Source organism: Triturus cristatus, chromosome 6 (genome assembly GCF_964204655.1).
Source record: "Triturus cristatus chromosome 6, aTriCri1.1, whole genome shotgun sequence".
NCBI classification, from domain to species: Eukaryota; Metazoa; Chordata; class Amphibia; order Caudata; family Salamandridae; genus Triturus; species Triturus cristatus.
The window spans coordinates 1,839,361,000-1,839,388,401 of NC_140589.1; the positions used below are offsets into that span (position 1 = coordinate 1,839,361,000).

At 46.4% G+C, this 27,402-nt stretch overlaps 1 protein-coding gene across 1 annotated transcript in view; it reads right to left on the reverse strand.

The window, feature by feature from the left end:
• The window catches only part of TRIM54 (tripartite motif containing 54), a 229,480-nt gene that overhangs the window by 89,864 nt on the left and 112,214 nt on the right, over window positions 1–27,402 (reverse strand). Inside the window, exon 2 of the mRNA XM_085613274.1 lies at window positions 25,182–25,354. Coding sequence (XP_085469400.1) covers window positions 25,182–25,354 — 173 coding nt within the window. The remainder of the gene's footprint in view (window positions 1–25,181; window positions 25,355–27,402) is intronic.

The following is a 27,402-nucleotide window of genomic DNA, read 5'->3' on the forward strand; positions in this document are numbered from 1 at the left end:
AGATTGTATGGCTTTCAGAGAAGGATGGAAGAAATATTCTTTTAATTAATTTTTATAATAATATTTTTGATAGCAGTAGGTATTTGGTGGTAGATGCTCTGAGTAGTGCAATTGAAGATATTGTCAATGATTCTAATGTTGTTTTTGAATTTATTTTTGCAGGGGATTTTAATACTGTTGTTTGCCCCCTCTCAAGTCATAGTTTGTGTGGGATTACCAACCGCTTTGGGGACGTGGATCTTCATTTTCCTCATAATAAATATGGGGACTCCTTGAATTATCTCCTAGCGGCCCTTGACATGGAAATATTGGTTAATGAAAAGAACGATCAAGATGACAGTATCCCGACATTTACAGGGAGGGGGGCAAACACAGTTATTGATTTTATTTGTATGTCTACAAGTCTTGTCCCATTGAGTTTGGCACCTAAGGTCGTGGATATCATGCTTAGCGATCATAATTGTATTGTTGTAGAGGCTGTCCTGTGGAACAAAAAACCTGTATCCATACAAGAGACTATAGATAATATCGAACCACATAGACCGAATGGTATTCGGTTAAGATGGAAAGGTGACAAATCGGAAATTACGTCCGATTTTATTATTAATAGTTGCTTACCTGAAATTACGGAGATCCTTGTGCAGGATGACGTCACTGCCGATCTTGTCCAACACTTCGTCCGAATCAACACTATAATAGCCCGAAAATTTACAAAATTAAGTGAGGGTAAGTCTAAACAACCAAGGGGTTGGTTTGACCGTGCCTGTACCTGCGCTCTTAGAGAGCTTAAAGATGCTCTGGCAATTAAACCTAGAGATAGGGACCAGGTGTGTCAGCTCAGACTTTATTATAAGAACACTGTTAAGTGCAGGAAGATAGAATTACAACAAGAGACCTGGGATAAATTGTCACAGGCTGCTGAACTGAAAGATTGTTCATTATTCTGGGCTACGGTTAATTGCCCCTTTTTAAAAGATGAGAAGGCTCCGGAATTAACCTCAATGGTTAGTATGGACTCTTGGGTTTCCCATTTTTCTACTATTTTCGATACAGGTAATGTTTTGCTCAACCAAAATGGTTGCTGGCCTATAGTGCCCCTGAATATTAGTATCACGGAGGTTCTAGATAGTATTACCACAAGTAAAGGTGGTAAGGCCCAGGGCCCTGATGGAGTGCCCATTGATATCTACAAATTTATACCAGAGATTTGGGGACCTATATTGGTTAAGGTTTTTAATGCCGCAGTCTGCCTTGGGGTGCCCCCAACTTGGGAGGAATCAATTATCATACCTATTTATAAGAAAGGCGACAGGGGGGATGTAAAGAATTACCGCCCCATTTCCCTGTTGGACTCCTCTGTAAAAATAATGAGTAGGGTACTCCTGGTAAGGCTGGAAGAATGGGCAGAAACCAATGGCATCCTGGCAAATTGCCAGTATGGTTTCAGAAAGGGCCGTGGGACGATCGAGCAATGCTTGAATCTTGAACTTATATTTGGGAAATATACCCAGGCTAGAAAGGGCTCTATTTATCTCTGCTTTGCAGATTTAAGTAGCGCCTTCGATCTGGTGGATCATGCTATTCTCTGGGCTAAGCTGATCGAAATGGGGGCCCCTGAGGGTATCATCTTTTTCCTGGCCCGTCTTTATGAAAAACTCCAAACTAGTGTTAGGTACGGTTCAAATGGGGAGTGTACCACCAAATTTCGGATCGGCAGGGGCATAAGGCAGGGTTGTGTTCTTGCCCCCCTGCTTTTTACCCTTTTCATAAACGAAGTGGACTGTGTCCTACAGTCAGTAGCGGCCGACGCACCCAGAGTTAATAACATTAATGTACCGGTTCTACTCTATGCGGACGATGCCGTTTTATTGTCCAGGACCCCGATAGGTCTCCAACGCCTAATGGATAGGTTTTCACAGTTTATTACATCTAGAAAGCTTGTGATTAACAAAACCAAAACCTATACCATGGAATGTGGTTGCGGAAAGAATAAGCCTCATTCTTATTAAATTGATCAACACAGGGTTAAACTAGTTGATAATTTCAGCTATCTTGGAATTGTTTTTTCTAAGAATTGTAGTTGGGCTAATGAGCACACCAGTGTTAGAGCCAAGATGGCTAGAAGCTCTAATGGGGTGTTCACCTTTGCAACTAAATTAGGTGATAAACGAATAAGCGATATGCTCAAGATTTTCCAGTCACGTTGCCTCTCTACTGCGCTTTATGGGGCAGGGATCTGGGGCTTCACTACGGCTGGGTGCCTACAGGTGGAGGAGAATGTCTTTTTGAAAAAACTGCTGAACCTACCCAAATCTGCCTCAAATGACTTAGTCCATAGTGAACTTGGTATCCCTTTTTTAAATGATTTGATTCTCCTTAGGCCATTATTGTTGTGGCGGTCAATTTGGCTGAAAGAGGAGACGTCATTAAATAAAGCCATTATCAATGACTGCCTCACTTGTGACAATCATTTAAAGATACCATGAATTAAGTATATTGTCAACAGTTTCCAGGAGATTTATGGTATCGATATCAAAACTGATAGATATGGGGCCGCAGTAATCTCGAAGTCAGAAATGAAGCATATTTTTCTGCTGAGTAAATCTGAGAATAGGATTGGTAATTATGGCACTCTATCTACCTGTGTGCAATATAATACTATGAATGAATTAAAGGGTTACCAGCCGTATCTCACCATGGTGAACAGAGTTTCCCACAAGTTTGTCTTAACTAGACTCAGAATGGGGATGGTGCATAAATTGGTCGCTTTCCCTTCTGTGAATAAACAGCCTGTCGGTCCCTGCCCCTGTGACAATTTGACAGCACAAAGCACGATGCACTTTCTTTTGATGTGCCCATTGTATGGGAATTTACGTGTAGCTTTTTTAAAACCTATTTTTAAAAAATTTGGTGTTAGGACACTTCATGATTCTTTTAAATTGCTTTTTAATCTGCATCATGCTGATATTTGTTTTTTTACTGCAATATTTTTACTAAAAGCTATTTATATCAGGAAAAGCATGAGTTTTTAACTATTTTATTCTCCCCTTGTTTTGTTTCATATGTTTGTTTATTAATTATTTGTTGACTACTGTGATGATCTGTAATGCCATCAATCTTTACTATGTATGTGCTTATATGGACATTATTTTTTACTCCGAATAAAGCCTTATGAAATGAATGAATGAAATCGACACGACACTCACGAAATACAAAACCAATTTATAAAAAATAAAGTAGATTTTTATATAATTTTTGACACCACACCGAAAAAGATCCACCTGAGGGTTCCAGCGACATGGATTTGACAGGGTACAGTAAATCAAAGCATTTCACTCAACCGTGAACAAGCAATGGCAAATTCAACAAATTTGACACTTAGAAACAAAAAGTTGGGCATGTTGTAATGCAGTCGGTCAGAGTTACTTGGGGTGACCAACAACAACAGGGAGCAAGCCAGGGGGACCTGCAAGTCCCTCAGAAAAAGGTACCTCCACACAAAAAGCAGTCTTCCAGCAGTTCCTGACAATTTATCCTCGTCCAATAGATTTCTATGGAAGTGGTCCTGATGCTGAGGGTACAAGATGCTTGAAGATGCTCAAGGATGCTGTGGGTACGATGCGGTCAACTGGAGTCTTCCTGCAGTAACTCCTCGGTCCACAAAGGTGATGAGGGGGTCATGGACACATGGTTCGACATTCCACGAGGTCCGCTACGGTCTGGCTGAGACAACTCGCCACTGGACTACCACTTATCTGGCATCGTTGGCTGTAGCTTCACTTCTGGGTGGCCAAGCTGCACTTCAGTGACTCTCCCGGTTCCTGCATACTCAGGTGCAACTTCTGAGCATTGTGGCCTGGTTCCTGGTGCACGACGGCGAGAAGCAACAATCCGGGCATCTGGGCTACCACTCACCTTTAGCACGCATCCTCAGCTGTGAACAGGAGGTCAGTCGGCCAACCCTTGGAGCCTTTGGCTGGGCTCTGGAGACAACTTCTCCCTGAGCAGAACACAGCAGGTGCTGTCCCTCTCTTTGCTGGCCACCTGCTGCAGCAAGTGCATTTCACGTCGGCACAGCCTCTCTTTGACAGGAACTTGGTGCAGCAGAGCAGTCCTTCTTCAGTCCCTCTTCAGTCCAGTCGAGACCTGATTTCAGGAAACCAGGAGTGCACCTTTTATGCCCAGAAAATGCCCACAGGGTACGATGTGGTTGATAGCCAATTGGCTTGTTGGTTCCTTCCCACCTGATGACCACTTCCTTCAAAGTGTGGTACCTGGCTATCCCAGGATGCAATATTCTGCCCACTTCCAACATGGCGAGATCTCTTTCTCAGCATCCCTAGCCCAACCCAGAATTGTGGCTACCAAAAGGGCTTCACACCCAGCAACGGTCAGCACGGATCGGAGGTAGGGGGGCGAGGGCTGGGGCCAGAAGGGGGAGGACGCAGGGGAAGCAGGCAGCAAAAATTAAAATAAAAAACATACCTTCTCGCCGCTTCCTTGCAGCATCTCTCCTCCCTAGTCCTCCATCGTTGACCTGAACAACAGGAAGCACATCCAGGCTCACAGTCAGCCAATCACAACGCTGTCTTAGTAGCATTGTGATTGGTCTGAGTGCTGTGTTTCAGCGCTCAGACGCTGACTGGGAGACTGGGCATGTTCTCCATGCGGGCTGCAATGCAGCCTGCATGGAGAACATGCAAAGTGAGCAAGACTGTTTTGGGCGACCCGCGAGGGCTGGCCAAGCAGTCATTGCACACGTAGGAGGGTGCAACAACTCCACCCCTGTGCCTATCCCTTCATGTAAGCTGCGGAAGTAGGAAAAAATAAAATGATAACGCGAGTTAATATCATTTTATTTTCTCTTTATTTCACTGCTAAAAAGCAGTGGGGCAATGCTCCTCCGCCTTAGCGAAGGAGCTGCCACTGTACACGCCCCTGGAAATCTGGTTAGGCAACTGGTTTTCCCTCACCTGTCCCCAGTGCCAGCCTGTCTGCCTAAACAATAGCGTTGCCCCTCTCCCAAGTCTTTCCCATTTACCCTTCTAAGGCAACTTCTCCATAGAAGATTGCCTTTTGTGCCACCCTCCCTTTGGCTCCCTGCAAGATGGAGATAACACCTCCGCCCAGTGCAGGCCCCGATTGTATCCTTTCCTAGGAGTCGTTAGCACATCTCCCCAGGAGGGCAGAAAGCCGTCTCGGAGGCAGGACCCCATGTACAACTGGCAAGGGTGCAGGGGATTTAAAGCAACAAAGTGGCAACTTTGTAGAAGTTGCACACTACAACTTTCTACATAAATTTCGGCTTGAGAATCATGTTTGGCTTAATATAATAAGTTGTTTGATACCTTGGAGTGCCCACTTTGTTCGCACCACTCCAGGGTTAGTACAGCTGAGGGGTCAGCGTGTAACTCTAAACTCACCATTTGGGAGACCAAGGCTTACCACAATGAAAACAAGTTTATGTTTTTACTGTCAAAACATGTAAAATACATGTTCTGTCCAAGTAATAGCTGCACCCTGCGTTTAGGGCTCGATAGGCCTGCCATCGGGTTGACTTACACATAGTGTGCGGTGACATGGCTTTGCTATTAGTTTTTGGTGATGTTGTAGGAAGATATGAGGGAACGTCAAAAGAGAGTGCAAGTGAGACAAGGAAAACGTAGAGCTAAGGGGGATTTTGAGAGATACTCAGGGTCTGATTTAGAGCTCCGTGGTATATGGAAGATCTTCAGATCTGCAGGGAGAGTGCTGCTTGCAGAGGAGACACCACCAGTGGAATTTCTAGCCATCAATGCAGTTACGTGCTACTGCTTCCGCACGCTCCACCTGCTTTGTAACACCTTCAAGTGGATCCCCACAGAGTCCAGGAAAACAGTCCCCCATGCGCTCGTCAAAAGCAGACTCAACTACGGCAATGTACTCCATGCTGGCACCACCCAGAAACTCTGAAAGAAACTGCAGAACATCTAGAACGCCTCCGCCAGACTCATCCTGAACATCCCACGCTGCAGCCACATCACCGGCCACCTTAGAGGCCTTCACTGACTACCTATCAACAAAAGAATTACTTTCAAGCTCCTCACGCACACCTACAAGGCCCTCCACAATGCCGGACCTGCATACCTCAACCACCGCCTCTCCTTCTACACTACCACCAGACACCTCCACTTCGCCCAACGGGCCCTGGCTACCATCCCACGGATCTGCAAGACCACGGCTGGAGGAAGATCTTTCTCCAGCCTCGCTACAAAGACGTGGAACTCCCTGCCTCTGCACCTCAAGCAATCACCATCACTGCCACAATTCAGGAAAGACCTCAAGACTTGGCTCTTCGACTGAACAGCAGCCCCCCTCGCCAACTCAGCGCCTTGAGAACCTCACGGTTGAATAGTCGCATTTTTATAAAACACCGATTGATTGATTGAGCATGATATCCATTTGCTGAAGGAAACTCTAGTGATGTATCCCCCACTGGATTAGCACTTCCTCCATATCCTGTAGGATTGCCTGTTACTACCCAACTCTACATGACACCCACTGAGAGGGAGAGTCAGAGATTTTGTTCAAATTCAATTTTATTATGGCGATGTATGAGACCATAGACGTAGGAGAAGTGGTGCTCGAGTCCACACTACACAGCAATCAACTAGTGCCTGGGACTAAAACACCTATGTTGGGTTCACCTCACAACCAGAACTTCAGTGGTACCTCTCATGATAGATGAACATTTCAGGTGCTTTTTCAGCTTAAAATGGCTGACGGATAGATCGGAGCAATGTGTGAGCCCATTAAGGACTAAACACAGTTACAGAAATCACCCGGAGAATAAACGTAAGAATAACCATGAGAAATCCCCACTGGAATATCAACACAAGACAAAGTTCAATGTGTAAACAGGGAGGGTTTATTCAAAATTCAAATCGAAAGTGAAAGATACTGTTAATCATTTAGTTCAAATATGCAAAATATACATTGGCAGTGAAAATTAAACCCTAATCTAGTTCAAAGCCAGTACCGAAAACGGACCAGCACAAGGTTAAAAGAGAGAGTAATAGGTCTATAGGGCTGCTGAGTATAGACAGGCGAAGGTAATCATGAAAATAATTCTACGTGCAGATCAGTAAACAGACTGGCATGGAGTCTGCTTTCTAAAATGGCCAGAGTTAATCTCAATGGCATCCTAAATTAAGGGCTTTTATACAATTTTAAGCAAAGAAATCATACAGTCACTATGGTTTGAGAAGAAAGATACAATCCCTAAACCAATTATAAAACAGAAAACGCATCATATGGTAAAGGTAACATCTTACCTTATTCTAATGAAAAAGCCTGCATTGTGTACTACATAGAACACAATAACACGAGTATAACAACGTCTCCGTTCGGGCAGAGGAAATGGCCTTCATTTTAATACATGTAAGGTCCATGGTGCAGGAAAGAACATTAGAATGAAAGGACATATTCTTACAAACAGGACCATCAAACTAACTAAACCTCGTACATTTAATGCAAACGGTGAGGTCACATTGGAGGTTTTTGGTACACAGACAGGGACAGGGAAGAACCGATGAGTGTAGGGTGCACTGAAAAGAAAATGAAAACACCAATAGGCCTAAGTTGGTCACCAGAAGCATAGTTTAGCATTTCTTCATGTTAAAATTCAATGCGTACATTTAGAAAACGCCTCTCAGTAATGCCAGTTTAATTGTGCAGGAATATTTTAGAATTGTCTCTCACAATTGCACAATATGTACACACATCAGCAAAAATGCATCCTGGCAAGGTGACACTTGAATGGGTACATATTACGATGGCCACAGATCACGGCCTGTACGTGCAATGATAAGCACATGCCAAGGTGACTACACGTAAAGATGAGAGGTCAGAAAGATCAGAACTTAGCGTTACATTTGGAGTGGTAAGCAGCCGCAGGAGGCAGGCAGCACAGGTACCCTATTCAGGAACAATGTACAGGTGTGGAGACCCCACCAGGAGCCAGGATAGACCCGGCTCAGTCCCCAGATGTGGACAAACTTCAACTGATATGGACAGGGCACACACTACTGGCCATGTAGTACACGTGATTCACAACATTCCAAAACAGCAGTGCTTAATTTGAGCCGTGGCTCAGCACCGGTACTTAATTGTCAACACCAGCACTTATGACACCTTGCCACATGCTGGCGCTGTTAGTCTAATTTTGTGATGAGCACCAGAACAGTCGTTTAGTAGTTCAACACACATTTAAAACGACTAATAGTTGACCGCCCAAGCTATTCGTGTAGCTTTGGGGGCCTGGAATAGTCTCAGTTTTCACACTTGTAGGATGTCATGGTTTGCAGTTGTGTTCATACTGTTGCTCGAAGCACTGGCAGGAGAGATGGGTGGTACAAGCTTCAGTGGCCTCCTGAAGAGGACCTTGGCACTTATTGTTTTACAAATCAAGCCCTGGAGCCCAGGTTACGGCAGAAGACATGGCACCCCACATCGCCATGATTTCATGGCACACAGAAAACAGCAAAATGTACAGTTTGTTCATCGCAGTGAATGAATAGCATGATAAGTGCACGTCACCTGGATGGAAAATCACTGAAAGTACAGCACACGTGTTGTGGGTATACATCGCCCTTCACCCTGATGGTGCAGATCATGACGTGGATGCATAACGGGGCGAGTCACGATTAAACTGTTGTGAAATACACAGGAAAGACCAGTCAATCTAGTGTTCTTGCAGCAACTTCTTTCATGGCTGCATGTATTACCGCCTTGAAGCACTCCAAAGAGGCACTTTACACAGCTCCACTGTTGCATGTCACAAATCACTAATTCTGATTTAAGGACAGGGGCAGTCATATGTGTAATGGGCAGAGGATTGAGAACACACACTAAGGTGCACTGAATCAGCACTACAAGGACATGCGGTAGGCTATGATTGAACAAGAGTGTTTTGCCATGACTTGGGCCCTCTGAAAGTGCCAGCCTTATCTCTTAAATATGAAGTTCAAAAGCCAAATGACTACTGGAAATGACGCGTGCCTCCAATCCAAAATGGCTGCATGAGCAGGAACACTTCAGGGTGTCGGTGTGAAGATGGCTGCTCGCCTTCACACTCACAAAGATGATGATGCTTCGACTGGATTTATAGATACAAAAGCAAATCACTCTCCCCAGAACTGAATGCACTGTCCAACTTTCTATACTTGGGGGTAGGAAATAGGCGGCACCAGGTGGCACCCTCTTCGTGTCCAGGAACCCCAGCATCATTTCAAATCACCTGTGGTAACTCAGCACACAAAAAGGTAAACCTTCTGCCCGGAACCAAAAACTAAAATAAATGTTTTTATACATGTGAAGCATACATTGCAGAAGACCATACAAGGTCTTCCAATGAGTCAGTATAATGTATTGAATTAATATTTGGAGTGGGCGACTACCCGCGTCGAGGAATAATCATAAACCTATTCAGGGTCTCAACCCCCTGGTGGCTATGGCACAGAGCAGACAGGGCCAACCCAGGGCAATGAGTACGGGATGTAAGCAGTACAAAAACAGTAACAAAGCAAAAATGCAAAATAGTAAGAATCGTAAATGGAATTGATGGCAAAAATTTAACAAGAGAAACCAGAGATATGAAATAAAAAATTTTAAAGTTAAAATAGCACCAAAAAGCCCAAAACACCAATGATACTCAACGCTCGCAGTAGAATAGGACCTAGGCTCAATCTGAAACGGACGGCAATGGAGCATGGGTCAGATACATAAACCATGTTCTTGCTGGTCAAAGATTTGACTTCTGGCTTAGTCTCTTAAGTCCCAATCCACGACTAGAGTACACATCTAAAGCCTCCCAGGACCTCAGGAGAGGCACTTAGAAACTCACGGGGTGTCACGCAGAGACCAACAGGACGGTCCAGTCCAGGTCCAGTTGCCACTGGTCAGTTTTGTACTTCCAGCAAAAGGCCGCTTGCAGCTTGTTGTCTCCCTGTAGCCACCAAGAGGTCTACCATCTGACCCTTGGAGTCTCCTTTTTTGTCCTGTCTACAGACACAAGAGGGTGCAGGTCCAGTCCTTCAAGGTTCCTCTCAGGTCACAGACCGCAGGCACATCCTTATCCAATCATCAGCAGGTCCAGAGAGTGTTCTGAAGTGGGTACCTGGAGGAGCCACATTTATGCCTGGCACTAGCTAGTGGGTGGTGCCCTAACCAATGGGGTAAAAGTTCCCAGAGCCAACACTACCACTTTGGGCATTTTCAAGATGGCGTAACTCTTCGGTCACACTCCACTTGAACTCTGAGGACTTGAGGTGTGTGAGGACAGCGTACTATGGTGATCCTAGTGTCCTCTCACATCTAACACTAAAATCCAGTTTGAGGCAGCCATTGTAACTACAACAACCCCAGAGACAGACGACTGGTAGGAGAAAAGAAAGGTCCCTCGGCAACCAGATACAATACAAGGCACACTAAAAAATATGAATCAACACCTGAATAGTATTACTTTTGCATGGGCATAATTCTACACATTTCAGTAATTCATAAAATGACCCCATGTTGTATGTGGAAAGCTGAGCCAGGTGTATCCAGCAAAAGTTTTATTAATTCGTTTTTTCTGCTTGACAGAGGCATTTAAACATTGTGGGGCCTGCTACCAGAGGTAAACTTGCACCTGAGTAAATCTACATGTTTATGTTTAATTTTACATTTTTCAGTAACTTTACTACTTTCAACTATTCACCTTTTACAATTGTAAAGTTACTCAAAAGTGTAGACTTACATGAATTCAGGGGGTGGGGCCTAATTCATGTGTGTAAAGTTACTACTTGGAACTTTTCACAAGTAGGTGGAGATCTCTGCCAGAGGGCTGTTAATTTTATATCTTTATTTAACCTGAAGAATAACCTAAACAATAACTTGGACCATTAACTGTGTTTTAAATTAAAAATGCTATCATTTTGAATGTATTAAATTTACAATAGAATTATTTTTCAGACCCTCAAGTACAAATATCCAATCTAAAGTAAAAAACATATTTTTATTATGTACTTATAATTATTTAAAGTGATGTCTAGAAATAATTAACAGCAATGTAATTATTTTTTATAAATATTAATTTTACAATGATGTTTATATTGTAAAAAGTTAAAATATGTTAAAATAATTAACTATTTTTTATGTTTCGAATTTTTTTAACATTACATAAAATGTACTCATATTTTCAAACACTTTAAATATTATTATTTTTTAAAAAATTTTGTCCTATGGGATTTTATTTTAAACCCCTGCCGCCATTATTTTCTTTGGGATGGTTTAGCAGTACCTGTGTGTTTTCATAGGTGGTGCTGGACTTACTCCAGCTCTGAGCTGGACTACAATTACAACAGCTTGGCATTCTTTTTGGTTGCACTAACTATATATGGGCATTTTGTGAATGGGAAGGTGCTTACTCTTCTTTGGATGGTTGCATATCCATCCCTAAACCCCTCTTCACCCTCCCTCAACCTTTCCTACTTCTCACTTAACTTCTCCCCTATAGTAGTAAGTATTTCCCATTTTCCAAGCACTCCCTCTGTCCCTCTAACATTTTCTAATAAAACATATACTTATGCGTGCAGAGATTTTTGGAGTCGGGTGGAGATTTCCCCTCATAAAAGATAGAAGAGTCGGAGACCACCACACATAGGTAGGTGCATAGCATTTTATAGTGTGTTTAGTAGTACTACCGTAGTACAACTAAAGGTACTGCAGGAGGAAATTTTTGAATAGGCCGTTGTGCATTTTTAGGCAATGTTTAGCTATGCTTTGTCAAATGTCTGCTCCCTTGTGCAATGCCACTAATATTTTTCCTGAACATGGAAAATATTTTTCCACATGTAGAAAACCCCTTTCCCTACACCCTAATTAATTTTGGAGTTATCGCCTTCCATGTACCTTCCTCAAAAGTACTTTACTTCTGCCCTTGATATGAGCAAATGGGCTACAATGACATGGGTGGGTGTACACAACCTTTGATGGCAACTCATGCCTTGGAACACCCACTCCCCACCCCTTGCACTGGATTAATTAAATGAGATAAAAGTACCCCCTGCTGCACAGTGTAAGGATAATGAAAGTCACCATGGAGTTCCGTGACCATATGGAGGCACGAGGCCACAGTTCGTGTGACTTTATTGGTCACAGAACTCCTTGGTGACTTGCAGTATCCTTCACAACATAACGTCAGGTGTATTTTAACCCCTTGCTCTCTCCTTCTCTAAATACATTACTTAGCTGACAAGTGGCACAATGTTCAGCATCCACATTACTACATGCATATCCCTCACTTCTCATCTCTCATCTGTCTTCCAACATCCCTCATTCAACTTCCATCATCCACCATTTCCCATCCATCATTTCCCACCCTTCATTCTTCAACCTTAATCACTCCTCTATCATCTCCATTCATCAGTTCTCATTCAATAATTCTTAATCCCTCATCTGCCATCACTCTTCCATCCCCACTCTTCCATCATCACTTATCAATCATTCCTCATTCATCATTTCCCACCCTTCATTATTCACATATAATCCATCCTCCTTCATCCCCAGTCACCATCCTTCCTACAATCATTCTTTATCCCTCATCTGTCATCTCTTCCATCATCCACTGCTCATCACTCATCCATCATTCCTCATCCATCATTTTCCACCCATAATTCTTCAACCACAATCCCGCCTCTATCATCTCCATTCATTATCCCTCATTCAGTTATTCTTCATCCTTCATCTGTCATCACTCTTATATCATCACTCATCCATCATTCCTCATACATCGCTCATCATTTTTCATCCACCAGTCTTCATCCTTCATCTCTCACCCAACGTGCCTCATCCATCAGTCATCCTTCTTAATCACACATCACTCCTCCCTCATTCATCATCCCTCCTCCCTCAGTCCTCATCTGTCAACAGCTGCATGTGAAAGCATACTGTGGAGGTGAGGGAAGTTGGAAGGCAGACCCCCAAGCACTGTGTATGAGCATCAGTCCAAGCATTAGTTAATTTCACACGCTGCTAGTAGGAAACAAACAGGGGTTGGGCTCACAGGCACCCCTGTGCTTCCATTGCGAGTGACGACCACCATGCTCTTGACATCACAAGTCACTTCAATCAATCAATCAATCAATCAATCAGTAGATTTGTAGCGCACTGCTTGTCAACCGTGAGGGAATCCAGGGCCTTGCAATAACTTATTACAAGCTACTAGGGGCATCACTTTCGTATTGATTCAGAATGCACCTGTAATATCAAAAGAAAATGTAGAACAACATTGGGTGATTGCATGCTACATTATACCCTCCGCCACGACCGAGGCAAACTCCGCAGTCAAAGAACTACACCGCTGGATCTCCAACTGCACTGACAAGCTCGCACCCCTCCGCCACCCCGTCAATCAACACCCCCTAAAGGCTGCCTGGTTCACCACCGACCTCCAAGAAGCCAGGCGCTCCTGCAGACGCCTCAAGAAACTCTGGCAGAACAAGAAAACCACCGAAGACCTGAACAACAACAGGAATGCCATGAACGAATACCACCAGCACATAAGAGCCAACAAGAGGACCTTAATCAAGAACAAAATCACCTCCAACACAAGTAACGCAAAATAACTCTTCAACGTCATACAGCAATTCACCAAACCCCCCAGCGAAGCCATGGACGTCACTCCATCCCAGGACCTCTTCAATAAGCTCAGTTCCAACTTCCACCTGAGGATCAAGGCCCACAACGACAACTGCAGCAAACAGACTCTGGACACCACCCCCCTCTCCACCACCAACAACCAGCCGAGCATCACCACCTGGAAACCTGCTACCACTGAAGACACCACCAAGACCGTGAAGAGCACCACTCAGGAGCCCCCACGGACCCCTGCCCGCCGCACATCTACCACAGAGCCGCTGCCGCCATAGCTCCTGAACTTGGCCGGACCATCAAGTCAAGCCCCTCCTCAAGAAACCCTCGGCTGACCCGACGGACCTGACAAACTACCACCCCATCTCTCTCCTTCCCTTCGCAGCCAAAGTCACTGAGAGATTCATCAACGCCCAGCTGACCACCTTCATCGAAGAGAACGCCATCCTCGACTCCTCCCAGTCCGGTTTTTGCAGCAACGACAGCACCGAGACCGCCCTCCTCGCTGCCACTGATGACATCCGCATGCTCCTCGACCATGGCCACACTGCGGCCCTCATCCTACTAGACCTCTCCACGGCCTTCGACGCCGTCTCACACTGCACCCTCACAGCCAGACTCCATGATGCCAGTATATGAGGAACTGCCCTCGACTGGATCCGCTTATTTCTCTCCAGCAGAACCCAAAGGATCAGACTCCCTCCCTACCTCTCTGAACCTACAGAGATCAACTGTGGAGTACCCCAAGGATCCTCTCTCAGCCCCACGCTTTTTAACATCTACCTGGCCCCCCTCACTGCCATTGACAGACAGCATTGGCTCAGCATAGTATCCTACGCAGACGACACCCAGCTCATCCTCTCTCTCACGAAGAACCCTGAAGACACCAGACTCAGCCTGGATGAGCGACAGCTGCCTAAAACTGAACTCGGAGAAGACCAAGGTCCTCGTCCTTGGACCCTCCCCCATGGCGTGGGACAGTTCCTGGTGGCCCCCTGCCCTCGGAAACCCCCCACCCCGGCGGACCATGCCCGGAACCTCTGCATCATTCTAGACTCCTCCCTCACCATGACCCGCCAGATCAATGCCGTCGCCTCTACCTGCTTCAACGCCCTCTGCACCCTCCACAAGACCTTCAAATGGATGCCCCACGAATGAAGAAAGACCGTCACCCACGCACTCGTAACTAGCAGACTGGACTACGGCAACACCTTCTACGCCGGAATCAACAAAACCCTGCTATACAAGCTCCAAACCTTCCAGAACACCGCAGCCAGACTCGTCCTCGGAACCCCACGACACAAACACATGACTCCACACCTACGAGACCTCCAATGGCTCTCCATCGAGAAGAGTGTAACCTTCAAGATACTCACCCACGCCTACAAAGCCCTCCACAACATCGGACCCAATTACTTCAACGAAAGCGTCTCCTTCCACGTACCCAAAAGGAACCTCCGCTCCGCTGACCTCACCCTGGCAGAGACCCCATGCATCCGCAGAACCAGAGCAGGCAGAAGAGCCTTCTCCTACGTCACAGCAAAGACCTGGAACGGGCTCCCAGTCAACATCAGACGCTCCCCCACTCTGCAAACTTCAGGAGGAGTCTCAACACCTAACTTTTCGACTAATCCAGAGCTGCACCCCCCTCCCCAGCGCCTTGAGACCCTCATGTGGGAGTAGTGCACTTTATAAACCCCTGATTGATTGATTGATTGATTGATTGATTGATTGATCAATACCAGTGTAGATAGAAGATTACAGAGTCGCTTTTACACATGAGTAAACAGTTTTATGATTGCCAGTACACTTTTTTGTGAATTTCTGGCAGCCATAAATGGACCTATTTGTGGTCTTACACAGAAATGACTTGTTGAATCAGCCCCAAAAGATCCTGCCACGAATGAAAAATGGGACTTCTCATGTTTTAACTTCACATTTGAAAAGAGCACACAAAATTAATCTGTTCTCATGTAATGCAACTGGTGCAATGTAAAGCGCTCTGATACCCGATTCGGGTCAAGTTTGCGCTATATAAAACTCAGTAAAATAAACAGTAGCATACCCTGCCAATGGATGACCTTTACACTTACTGAATTATTAAATTAACTGTGAATCTACATTTCTTGTACATCTCTTAAAACATACCAATTGTTTTTCACACTTAGACCCAACATACGAGTCTGGCGGTCTGAGGATTGCCAGACCAGCGTGGGTGCAGCAGTGACGGTCCGCCACCGCCGCACCAGCGTTCCAACCGCTCCATTACCGAGTTAGCCGGTCGCATCACCCTGGGACCGCCGCCAGGGAACCGCCATTCTCTGGAGGTGGCGTGGCAGTCAGTAGGCTGCAATATGCTTGGCCAGACTACTGCAGTCCCGCCAAGCATTTTACGAGTTTCATCTCCTCCAGGGTTTACATGGAGATTCTTACTCCATGTAAACCCTGGAGGATAGGAAACAAAGGGGGCCCTAAAGGGCCCACTGTGCCTCCTACACTTGTGGATGCACACAGGGAGGCATAACATGTCACCCCTGTGTGCATGCACAACAGTTCACCAAGCCACCCGCCCTGACTACTTACAAGTCGTAATCTGGTGGGTGGGCAGCGGCATCTTCAGGGGAGCGGTGGTGCAGCGGTTTATACCGCCGCACCACCGCTCACCCAAAAGTCATAATCAGGCCCTTAGAGGAAACAACAAGATCAATGAAATAGCAGGTTGGGCAAGTATAAAAGTGATATGAGAAAACATAACAAAAATCAAGGCCAGCTAGGCACTTTGATATATTTTATCACACCATCGCACACCTGAAATGTCAAATACTTGAAGTGGTTGGGTGTTGCCGGATCCTGTGGCCCAGTAGACTAACGCATTGTCTCCAGGAATTTGTGTTTGACCTTGTGGCCATAGGTCTGTATCCTAGAAGATCCACTCCGCCTTTCCTACTTCTCCAGTCAATAAAATGAGTTCCATTGAGTAGGGTTACACGTTGCATTATGTGACAACAGGTCTTTTGGACTATAGTACTGGAAACGTATTGACTTAGAGGCATGAATGAAGAACCGAATTATGCCTGTTATTTGTAACATGGATACATTTTAAGACGAGGCAGAATATCAGTTATTTCCCTGTGAAGGAGGAATATGCTTACATGCTTTTCATATTACTTTAGTGCATAAAAAGTCCTATTGTGTAAATCTGTGGCATTACAATGAAAATGGCTTTATGACATTATCACGCCTTCCTTCACCACGCACATCTTTACATCGCACATTTCACAACACATACCACTACCACGCATTTACATTCATTCATATTACAAATACCTTCACCAAGCATTCCACTACCACGCATACTTTTACCACGCTTACTGCCTCTGAAAAATTCTATCACAGTGTAACACTGCCACCTACTGTTGGAATTTTATTTGTTAACTCTTAATACATTTTTTAATTCCATTTGTGGTTTACACATTTGTTAGTAATTGAACATATTATATTTTTTGGGGGGGAGACCACCCCAAAGACCCATTTTTTAATTATCCTCAAATGCGTGGTTTTGTGTTGCGATGTAAAGACTTGCGTGCCAACAGTCTTAATGATCTAAAAAATGCGTGGAAAATGTACTACGAAGAAAAAACTTCGGAGTAAAGGCGGTTTCCCATGAAAATCTGGCTGCATCAGCAATACCTAGAAATTACGTTAATGTCCATGAGAAAATATAAATATTCAGTATTTTGGGCTTGAAATATTGGTCAAATCTGTTTATGTATTTTTGTATTTGTTTGTGATGGGTATTTGATCTCTTTGAAAAGGGTGAATCCATAAAGGCAGGAGTTGTGTAGCTGGAAGGTGATGTCAGTAACATGCAAACGTGCAGTATTCACAGATTGAAATGCACGCGTGCACGGGTTAATGTCAAAATTCCAAATGTGCTTTTCTTCTTATTGTATTATGGATGTTATAGAATGTATATATGTACTCTTATGTATGATCTCAAGAGCTTTTGTAAACAAAAGCTTGAAATCAGCAGCAAGCTGTGACATAGGGAACTTTATCTTGGGTCACTGAAGCAGGTCTAAAGCAGTGCTTGATTTGTAAATAAATAGGTTACCGGGGCCCTCAGCAGTAGGCCAGTGCAATTTGCATCACCCATTGCCCCGGCCAGTGTAGCCAGTAACAACACAACTATTAACCATCACACTCCTACAGGTGAGACAATTTAAACTATTCCAGGCCTCCACAGTAATAAGAACGGCATGGCTGCTATGTAGTAGTAGTTTTTAACCCCTTGTATGCCCATGACGAGCTGGACTCGTCATGGAACACAGTCGCGCTGTGCCCATGACGAGTCCAGCTCGTCATGAGGCATACCCTAGGGAATCCCTCTGGTGCGGGCACCAGAGGGATTCCCTTTCTGCGAAAAAAGCCTCGGGAGCTGAGGAAGAGCTTCCCCAGCACCTGAGCCCCCCCCCCCACCCCCCCTTTCACTGTAATGACGATCGGCGCGCACGTCGCGCCGACGTCATTACAGTGAAAGTGAAACTGAAATGAGCCAAGAGGCTCATTTCAGGTTTCACTTTGTACGTGCTCAGGGGGCTATCTCAGCCCCCTGAGCACGTAGAAAGACGGGAGAGGTATCGTTGGAAAGGGGAGTGGATACCTGCTTGGGGATCGCCACAGGAGGGCGATCCCCCAGCAGGGATCCACCCACTAGACACCAGGGAGGGGGGAGCGGCCCCTTGGGCAAGGGCCTTTGTTCCCCCCTGTTTTTATTTTTGGGAAATGTAGTCTTTTTGCCCCCCCTGGGGGGCATATGGGGGCATTAGCCCCCAATCTGCCCCCCCCGGGGAGGTAAAAAGCCCACTAGACACCAGGGAAGTTTTGTATAAAAAAAAATAGGGGTGGGGGCTGCCCAAAACGGGCAGGCCCATGCCCCCACCCCCCCCCCCAATTACTACAGTCTTTCTGCCCCCCCCCCCCCCCCGGGGGGCAGATGGGGCATTGGCCCCTAATCTGCCCTTCCAGGGGGGCAGAAAACCCACTAAACACCAGGGATTAGTTTTTAGTTTTATTTTTAGGGTGGGGCCTGCCCGCAATGGGCACGCCAATGCCCCCACCCACCACCATTACAGCCTTTCTGCCCCCCCTGGGGGGCAGATGGGGCATCGGCCCCCATCTGCCCCCCCCCCGGGGGGGCAAAAAGCCCACTAGACACCAGGGAATTGTAAAAAAAAAAATAGGGGTGGGGGCTGCCCAAAACGGGCAGGCCCATGCCCCCCCCCAATTACTACAGTCTTTCTGCCCCCTCGGGGGGCAGATGGGGCATTGGCCCCTAATCTGCCCCTTCGGGGGGGCAGAAAGCCCACTAAACACCAGGGATTAGTTCTTAGTTTTATTTTTAGGGTGGGGGCTGCCCGCAATGGGCACACCAATGCCCCCACCCACCCGCCACCATTACAGCCTTTCTGCCCCCCCTGGGGGGCAGATGGGGCATCGGCCCCCAATCTGCCCCCCCCCCCGGGGGGGCAAAAAGCCCACTATACACCAGGGAATTGTTAAAAAAAACAAAAATAGGGTTGGGGGCTGCCCAAAACGGGCAGGCCCATACCCCACCCCACCCCACCCCAAAATTATTACAGTCTTTCTGCATTGGCCCCTAATCTGCCCCTTCGGGGGGGCAGAAAGCCCACTAAACACCAGGGATTTTTTTTGCGCAATTGTTTTTAGGGTGTGGGCTGCCCGAAACGGGCACGCAAATGCCCCCACTCTCCCCCACACAAAAATTTCAGTCTTTCTGCCCCCCAGGAGGCAGATGGGAGCTGTAGCCCCCAATCTGGCCCCCCCTGGGGGCGCAGAATGCCCACTAGAAACCATGGATTGTTTTGTTTTATTAGTGTAGGGGTAGGGGCTCCCCAAAATGGGCATGACAATACCCCACCCCCGGAGAAATTCCAGTCTTTCTGCCCCCCCGGGAGGGCAGATGGTGGCAGTGGCCCCTGATCTGCCCCCTGGGGGGGCAGAAAGCCCAGTAGGCGCCAGAGAGTATGCAGGCTTTTTTTATGCGTGGGGGTGGGGGCTGCCCAAAATGGTCAATCCAATGCCTCCACCCCCACAAAAAATAGCCACGGTCTTTCTGCCCCTTTAGGGGCATATCAGAATGAAACCCCCTTCCCCGATTCCCCCCCAAGGCGGCAGAAAGCCCAATGGGCTCCGATTGTTTTTTTTTTTAGCAATGTGCATACCTGTGGATTTTGGGCCCTAGCGCAGTTGGCACATAGGCAAACATAGCAAAACTGTACATTCTTTAAAACTAGACACAGAGGGGAATCCTGGATGGGGTGACTTCACTTGCTCTCACCAGGTTCTGTTACCCAGAATCCATTGCAAACCTAAAAATGTGTTCAAAATAACACATTTTCCTCACATTTCTTTGTCGGAAAGTTCTGGAATCTGCGTGGGTCCACAAAATTCCACCCACCCTGCGTTCCCCAAAGTCTTCAGAGAAAAATGGTACCTCACTTGCGTGGGTAGGCATAGTGCCCGCGTCAGGCAAGGGCCCAAAACGTATTGAGGAGACATCAAAATTACCTATCACAAAACAACCTGGTTTTGCAAAGGGGGTCCTATGAGTTTTTGGCCCCGGGCTTGGTGGCCACCTAGGGAAACCTACCAAACCCACACATTTCTGAAAACTAGACACCCGGGGGATTCCAGGGAGGTATGGCTTGCGTGGATCCCCCAACGTTTCCTTAACCAGAATGCCCTGCAAACCTCAAATTTAGCTGAAAAAAATCACCCTTTTCACACATTTTTGTGTGGGAAAGTTGTGGCATCACTGGGCTGACACAAATTTCCTACCACCCAGCGTTCCCCCGGGTCTCCCGATAAAAACGGTGCCTCACTCGTGTGGGAGGCCCAAGTACCCGCGACAGGCAAGGCCCCAAAACGTATTGAGGCGACATGAAAATTGCCTACCTCAAAACGACCTGGTTTTGCAAGGGGGGTCACCTGGTTTTTGGCCCGGTGCTCGGCGGCCACCTAGCTAGGGAAACCTACCAAACCCACACATTTCTGAAAACTAGACACCCGGGGGATTCCAGGGAGGTATGGCTTGCGTGGATCCCCCAACGTTTCCTTACCCAGAATGCCCTGCAAACCTCAAATTTAGCTGAAAAAATCCCCTTTTTCATACATTTTTGTGTCGGAAAGTTGTGGCATCACCGGGCTGACACAAATTTCCTACCACCCAGCGTTCCCCCGGGTCTCCCGATAAAAACGGTGCCTCACTCGTGTGGGAGGCCCAAGTACCCGCGACAGGCAAGGCCCCAAAACGTATTGAGGCGACATGAAAATTACCTACCTCAAAACGACCTGGTTTTGCAAGGGGGGTCACCTGGGTTTTTGGCCCGGTGCTCGGCGGCCACCTTGGGGAACCTACCAAACCCACACATTTCTGAAAACTAGACACCCGGGGGATTCCAGGGAGGTATGGCTTGCGTGGATCTCCCAACGTTTCCTTACCCAGAATGCCCTGCAAACCTCAAATTTAGCTGAAAAAAAATCACCTTTTTCACACATTTTTGTGTGGAAAAGTTGAGGCATCACCGGGCTGACACAAATTTCCTACCACCCAGCGTTTCCCCGGGTCTCCCGATAAAAACGGTGCCTCACTCGTGTGGGAGGCCCAAGTACCCGTGACAGGCAAGGCCCCAAAACGTATTGAGGCGACATGAAAATTGCCTACCTCAAAACGACCTGGTTTTGCAAGGGGGTCACCTGGGTTTTTGGCCCCGTGCTCGGAGGCCACCTAGGGGAACCTACCAAACCCACACATTTCTGTAAAGTAGACACCCGGGGGATTCCAGGGAGGTATGGCTTGCGTGGATCCCCCAACGTTTCCTTACCCAGAATGCCCTGCAAACCTCAAATTTAGCTGAAAATATCACCTTTTTCACACATTTTTGTGTGGGAAAGTTGTGGCATCACCGGGCTGACACAAATTTCCTACCACCCAGCGTTTCCCCGGGTCTCCCGATAAAAATGGTGCCTCACTCGTGTGGGAGGCCCAAGTACCCGCGACAGGCAAGGGCCCAAAACGTATTGAGGCGACATGAAAATTGCCTACCTCAAAACGACCTGGTTTTGCATGGGGGGTCACCTGGGTTTTTGGCCCGGTGCTCAGCGGCCACCTAGGGGAACCTACCAAACCCACACATTTCTGAAAACTAGACACCCGGGGGATTCCAGGGAGGTATGGCTTGTGTGGATCCCCCAACGTTTCCTTACCCAGAATGCCCTGCAAACCTCAAATTTAGCTGAAAACATCACCTTTTTCACACATTTTTGTGTGGGAAAGTTGAGGCATCACCGGGCTGATACAAATTTCCTACCACCCAGCGTTCCCCCGGGTCTCCCGATAAAAACGGTGCCTCACTCGTGTGGGAGGCCCAAGTACCCGCGACAGGCAAGGGCCCAAAACGTATTGAGGCGACATGAAAATTGCCTAACTCAAAACGACCTGGTTTTGCAAGGGGGGTCACCTGGGGGAACGCTGGGTGGTAGGAAATTTGTGTCAGCCCGGTGATGCCTCAACTTTCCCACACAAAAATGTGTGAAAAAGGTGATTTTTTCAGCTAAATTTGAGGTTTGCAGGGCATTCTGGGTAAGGAAACGTTGGGGGATCCACGCAAGCCATACCTCCCTGGAATCCCCCGGGTGTCTACTTTACAGAAATGTGTGGGTTTGGTAGGTTCCCCTAGGTGGCCTCCGAGCACGGGGCCAAAAACCCAGGTGACCCCCCTTGCAAAACCAGGTCGTTTTGAGGTAGGCAATTTTCATGTCGCCTCAATACGATTTGGGGCCTTGCCTGTCACGCATACTTGGGCCTCCCACACGAGTGAGGCACTGTTTTTATCGGGAGACCTGGGGGAACGCTGGGTGGTAGGAAATTTGTGGATACACGCAGATTCCGGAACTTTCCACCACAGAAATGTGGGGAAAATGTGTTTTTTTGTCAATTTTTTAGGTTTGCAAGGGATTCTGGGAAACAGACCCTGGTGGGAGGAAGTCAAGTCACCCCATCCTGGATTCCCCTGGGTGTCTAGTTTTCAAAAATGTATAGGTTTGCTAGGTTTCCCAAGGTGCCTGCAGAGCTAGGGTTCAAAAACTACAGCTAGACATTTTGCCAAAAAAGGGTCATTTTTCACTGCGAAATTGAGGTGTGACCACGTTGCGTTTTGCGCCGTTTCCTGTCGCGGGCACTAGGCCGACCCACACAAGTGAGGTACCGTTTTTCTCGTAAGACTTTGGGGAACGCGGGGTGGGTGGAAATTTGTGGATCCATGCAGATTCCGGAACTTTCCACCACAGAAATGTGGGGGAAATGTGTTTTTTTTGTCAATTGTTTTAGGTTTGCAAGGGATTCTGGGTAACAGACCCTGGTGGGAGGCAGTCAAGTCACCCCATCCTGGATTCCCCTGGGTGTCTAGTTTTCAAAAATGTATAGGTTTGCTAGGTTTCCCAAGGTGCCCGTAGAGCTAGGGTTCAAAAACTACAGCTAGACATTTTGCCAAAAAAGGGTAAATTTTCACTGCGATATTGAGTTGTGAACACGTTGCGTTTTGCGCCGTTTCCTGTCGCGTGCACTAGGCCGACCCACACAAGTGAGGTACCGTTTTTCTTGTAAGACTTTGGGGAACGCAAGGTGGGTGGAAATTTGTGGATCCACGCAGATTCCGGAACTTTCCACCACAGAAATGTGGGGAAAAGTTGGTTTTTTTGACAATTTTTTAGGTTTGCAAGGGATTCTGGGTAACAGACCCTGGTGGGAGGCAGTCAAGTCACCCCATCCTAGATTCCCCTGGGTGTCTAGTTTTCAAAAATGTATAGGTTTGCTAGGTTTCCCAAGGTGCCCGCAGAGCTAGGGTTCAAAAACTAGAGCTAGGCACTTTGCCAAAAAAGGGTAAATTTTCACTGCGATATTGAGTAGTGACCACGTTGCGTTTTGCGCCGTTTCCTGTCGCGGGCACTATGCCTACCCACACAAGTGAGGTACCATTTGTATCGGGAGACTTAGGGTAATTCAGTTTTGTAAAGGAACTGTTATTATCTATTGCCTTTCGATGCATTTCTGCCTTCCAAATGAAAGATATTGTGTAAAAAAGAAGTCATTCTAAAAAATGACTGATAATTCTCATGCTAGTATGAGCATTCCCAATTTCAGAAATGTGCAAATATCTACTGTTTCTAAACTCTATATTTTGTTCCCATTTCAGAAATACATAGGTGTCTTTCATACCGATTTTTCCATGTACACATTTTTATAGAAGAATTACTATATACCCCGGTACATAATAAAAAACCATTGCAAGTTGCTGCTCAGTTTTTGGCTCTGGGTTCGTCGGGTTCTTGGTGAACCTACAAGTCCTATATATCCCCACAACCAATAATGTCCAGCGGATGTAATGGTATATTGCTTTCAAAGAGCTGTCATAATAAGAAGAAGTTACAGGTGAAAACGTTGACACGAAAGGCTTTTTTTTCAACTAATTTTCAATTTATCCTATATTTAACTGTTAGTTTCTATAAAAAAACCTTGATGGATCTACACAAATGACCCCTTGCTGAATTCAGAATTTTGTCTTCTTCTCGAAAATGTATAGCTTTCCAGGATCCATTATTGCTTTTGTACCCATTTCTGCCATTAACTGGAAGGAGGTCAAAAGCACAAAAAATAGCAAAATTAGGCTATGTCCCAGAAAAATGCCAAAACTGTGTAAAAAATGTTGGGTTTCTGACAAAAGTCTGGTATCCCCGAAAAGCTGGGAAAATGGTGATTTCAACCCCACAAACACTTTTTTGATAACATTTGCAGGGAAAAGCCCAGATGCTTTCATATGCAGCCCGTTTTTCCAATTTTTCCGAAAAAAACCAAAATTTTGCTGTATTTTGGCTAATTTCTGTGACCCCTCTAGGAGAATCCACAAACCCTGAGTACCTTTAGAATCCCCATGATGTTGGAAGAAAAGGATGCAAATTTGGCGTGGATACCTTATGTGGTCAAAAAGTTACAGGGGCCTCAGCGCGCACTACCCCAAATAGCCAAAAAAGGGCGTGGCACAGGAGGGGAAAAGGCCTGGCAGCGAAGGGGTTAATGTCTATTGAACTAATAAACAACAGTTATTGTTGTTTTCGTATCTAAATTACACAAACAGCCCCACCATGTGGCAGGCTGTCATAAGTCCCGGTGTTGACAATTAAGTGCCAGTGCTGAGCACCGGAAACCACCGACCGGCTCAAATTAGGCAGTGGTCTGAAGGCTGGTCCATTCAACAGTGGTGAGCTGGAGCAGGGGTTGAGTATCACCTTACATTTGCTGTATTATATCTGGAACTCTCGCTCTGGAGAATTAGGTCCCTGGCACAGTTTGATTAATTTCAAGAACCAACAGGCAGTCGTATAGATTGACTGACATTGCCATAGGTTTTGCACAGGTGGGCGGTGCTCACCTGGAGGACTCCTGCTTGTAGATGTCGATGATGTTCTCCACCAGCAGGTTCCTCTGTAGTCCGTAGACTCCATGTCGATCCAGGACCACCTCATGGCGACAGGACGGACACCGGAAGCGGCCCCCTGATGACACGGTGCTCGAACCTCGTGACTGCCACAGCGGGTTGGAGGCCTGGAAGGATGAAGAGGTCAGGCATGAATATCACCTCTGTGCACAACAGGGCCCTTCCAAAACCACAAGGTCACAGAATGGAAAACCATTTCACTTGAAAAACCAAAGGCTAAAGTGTTGCTATAGTTTGGAATGGAAATACAATCTTACCGTGTGTTAAAAAAAGACATTTAGTGGGGAGACCAAAGGCTAAATAGATGTTATAGTTCACTATGGTAATAAAATCTTACTGAACCTTACATGAACATAAAAAAAAACTCACAAAGGCACAGAAAAAAAGGTTAAAGTGACTGTATAGTTTTGTATTAAATTTAGATAAAAACTTACGTTTAACACCCCCCACACAGCCATCTGAACAACCTGGGGTGCATCGCCTATGGTCATGCGCACTGGGAGGTTGGGTTTAGGCCCCCTGTATCTAACCCCCTACAGCTGCCCAACCCACATTTTCTTTTCAATGTTTACATTTTTTCAGGTACCACGCAAGTTTCACCCCCGGTGCAAGCTTCTTCTGATGACTTTCTAAAAAACTACTGAATTAATTTATACCAAATGATGAGCATTCTTTCTGATTAAAATTCAAACTTTCTGCAAAATTTGGAATAGTTATGTTCAGCCAGTTTTTTCTGTACCTCACAGTTTGCTGTGGGAATTAAAATAGGAAATTGATGTTTTGAGATTCTCCCTTGTTTCTTGGCTCAAGCTTGATGTGTCAGCGCAAAACTCTCCACAACAGATCCAAAGGGAGCAGATTTGTTTGGGAAATTTTCATGCAGGTATATCGAACGGCACCAAAGTTATTGAAGAGACCAATATTGTCTTTCCTATGGAAAGTCAGACCTAACTATAACTATATAAATCTCTCTCAGAGACACACTCCCTTCTCAAGCGTCTTATTTATTAGGCAGCAATCAGGATAATACATTTTCAGCCTTACGAGTTTCGAACTGTTTAAGTTGCCCTTCGTGGCTTCACCATGATCGAACTGATAAGATGCATTATGTGACCAGTAGTTTCCAGCATATACATATCACTCCTTATATAGGTAAGTCTCTTTACTAGCTCACAATGTCCATTCCTGTATTGCCAAAAACAATCATACGCACGTGTTAATAAAAAATAATAAAATTTAAAAAACGAGGCCAGGCCCCAGGGGATGGGGTACCCGGGGCCAATAGTAGCCCAAGGAGGGAGGCACCCCTTCCCGTGATAATTTAAAAAAAAAAATCTTTAAAAACAAGACCAGGCCCCGTGGAATGGGGTCCCCGGGGCCAATAGTGGCCGAGGGAAGGGTATGCCCCCCCTCCCGTGAAAATAAAAGCAAAATGTTTTTAAACTAGGCCAGGCCCCAGGGGATGGGGAACCCGGGCCCAAAAGTGGCCCAGGGTAGGGGGTCCACGTGGCCTTCTCCCGAATAAATTTAAAAAAAATGTCAATGAGGCCATGCCCCGAGAGATGGAGTACCGGGGCCGAAATAGGCCTTGGGAGGGGGCCCGTGCAGAACCCTTCCGTTTAAAAAAAAAAACTGGATCAGGCCCTGGGGGATGGGTTTCCCAGGGCCCACAAAATATTAAGAGAAGTGGTGCCACACAGCCCCCTTTCTAAATATATCAAAAGAAAAGAAAAGAGGAGCCAAGATGGCGACCGGGACGGCAGCGTAGACTCCCGGCTCCGTGAACCTCCGCACCCCGCACGGATATCCTGCCTGAGATCCTCAACTTGTGCTACGTGGTCGTGTTTCTGAAGGAGAGGGGCTCCCGACTGTGTGACTCCGAGGTTTCTAGCCGTGCTATCGCCGGAGAAAACTGCATCTGAACTTTGCGGCCTGTGCGGCCCTGGAGCCGGGACATCGAGTGGACGCCGTGGCCGGGTGGCAGTGCGACAACAGCGGCCGGTGGTGACTGGGTGGAGTCGGCCCACCGAAGCGGTGTTAAACTCGGCCTACATTTCGGCGTGGTCACTTCTACTGCCCAGTGTAGCTGACCGAGTGCATGACCGGGGGAGCAAATCTTAGATCCTCCGGTGACTGCCCCTGCCTTGCTGGTGAG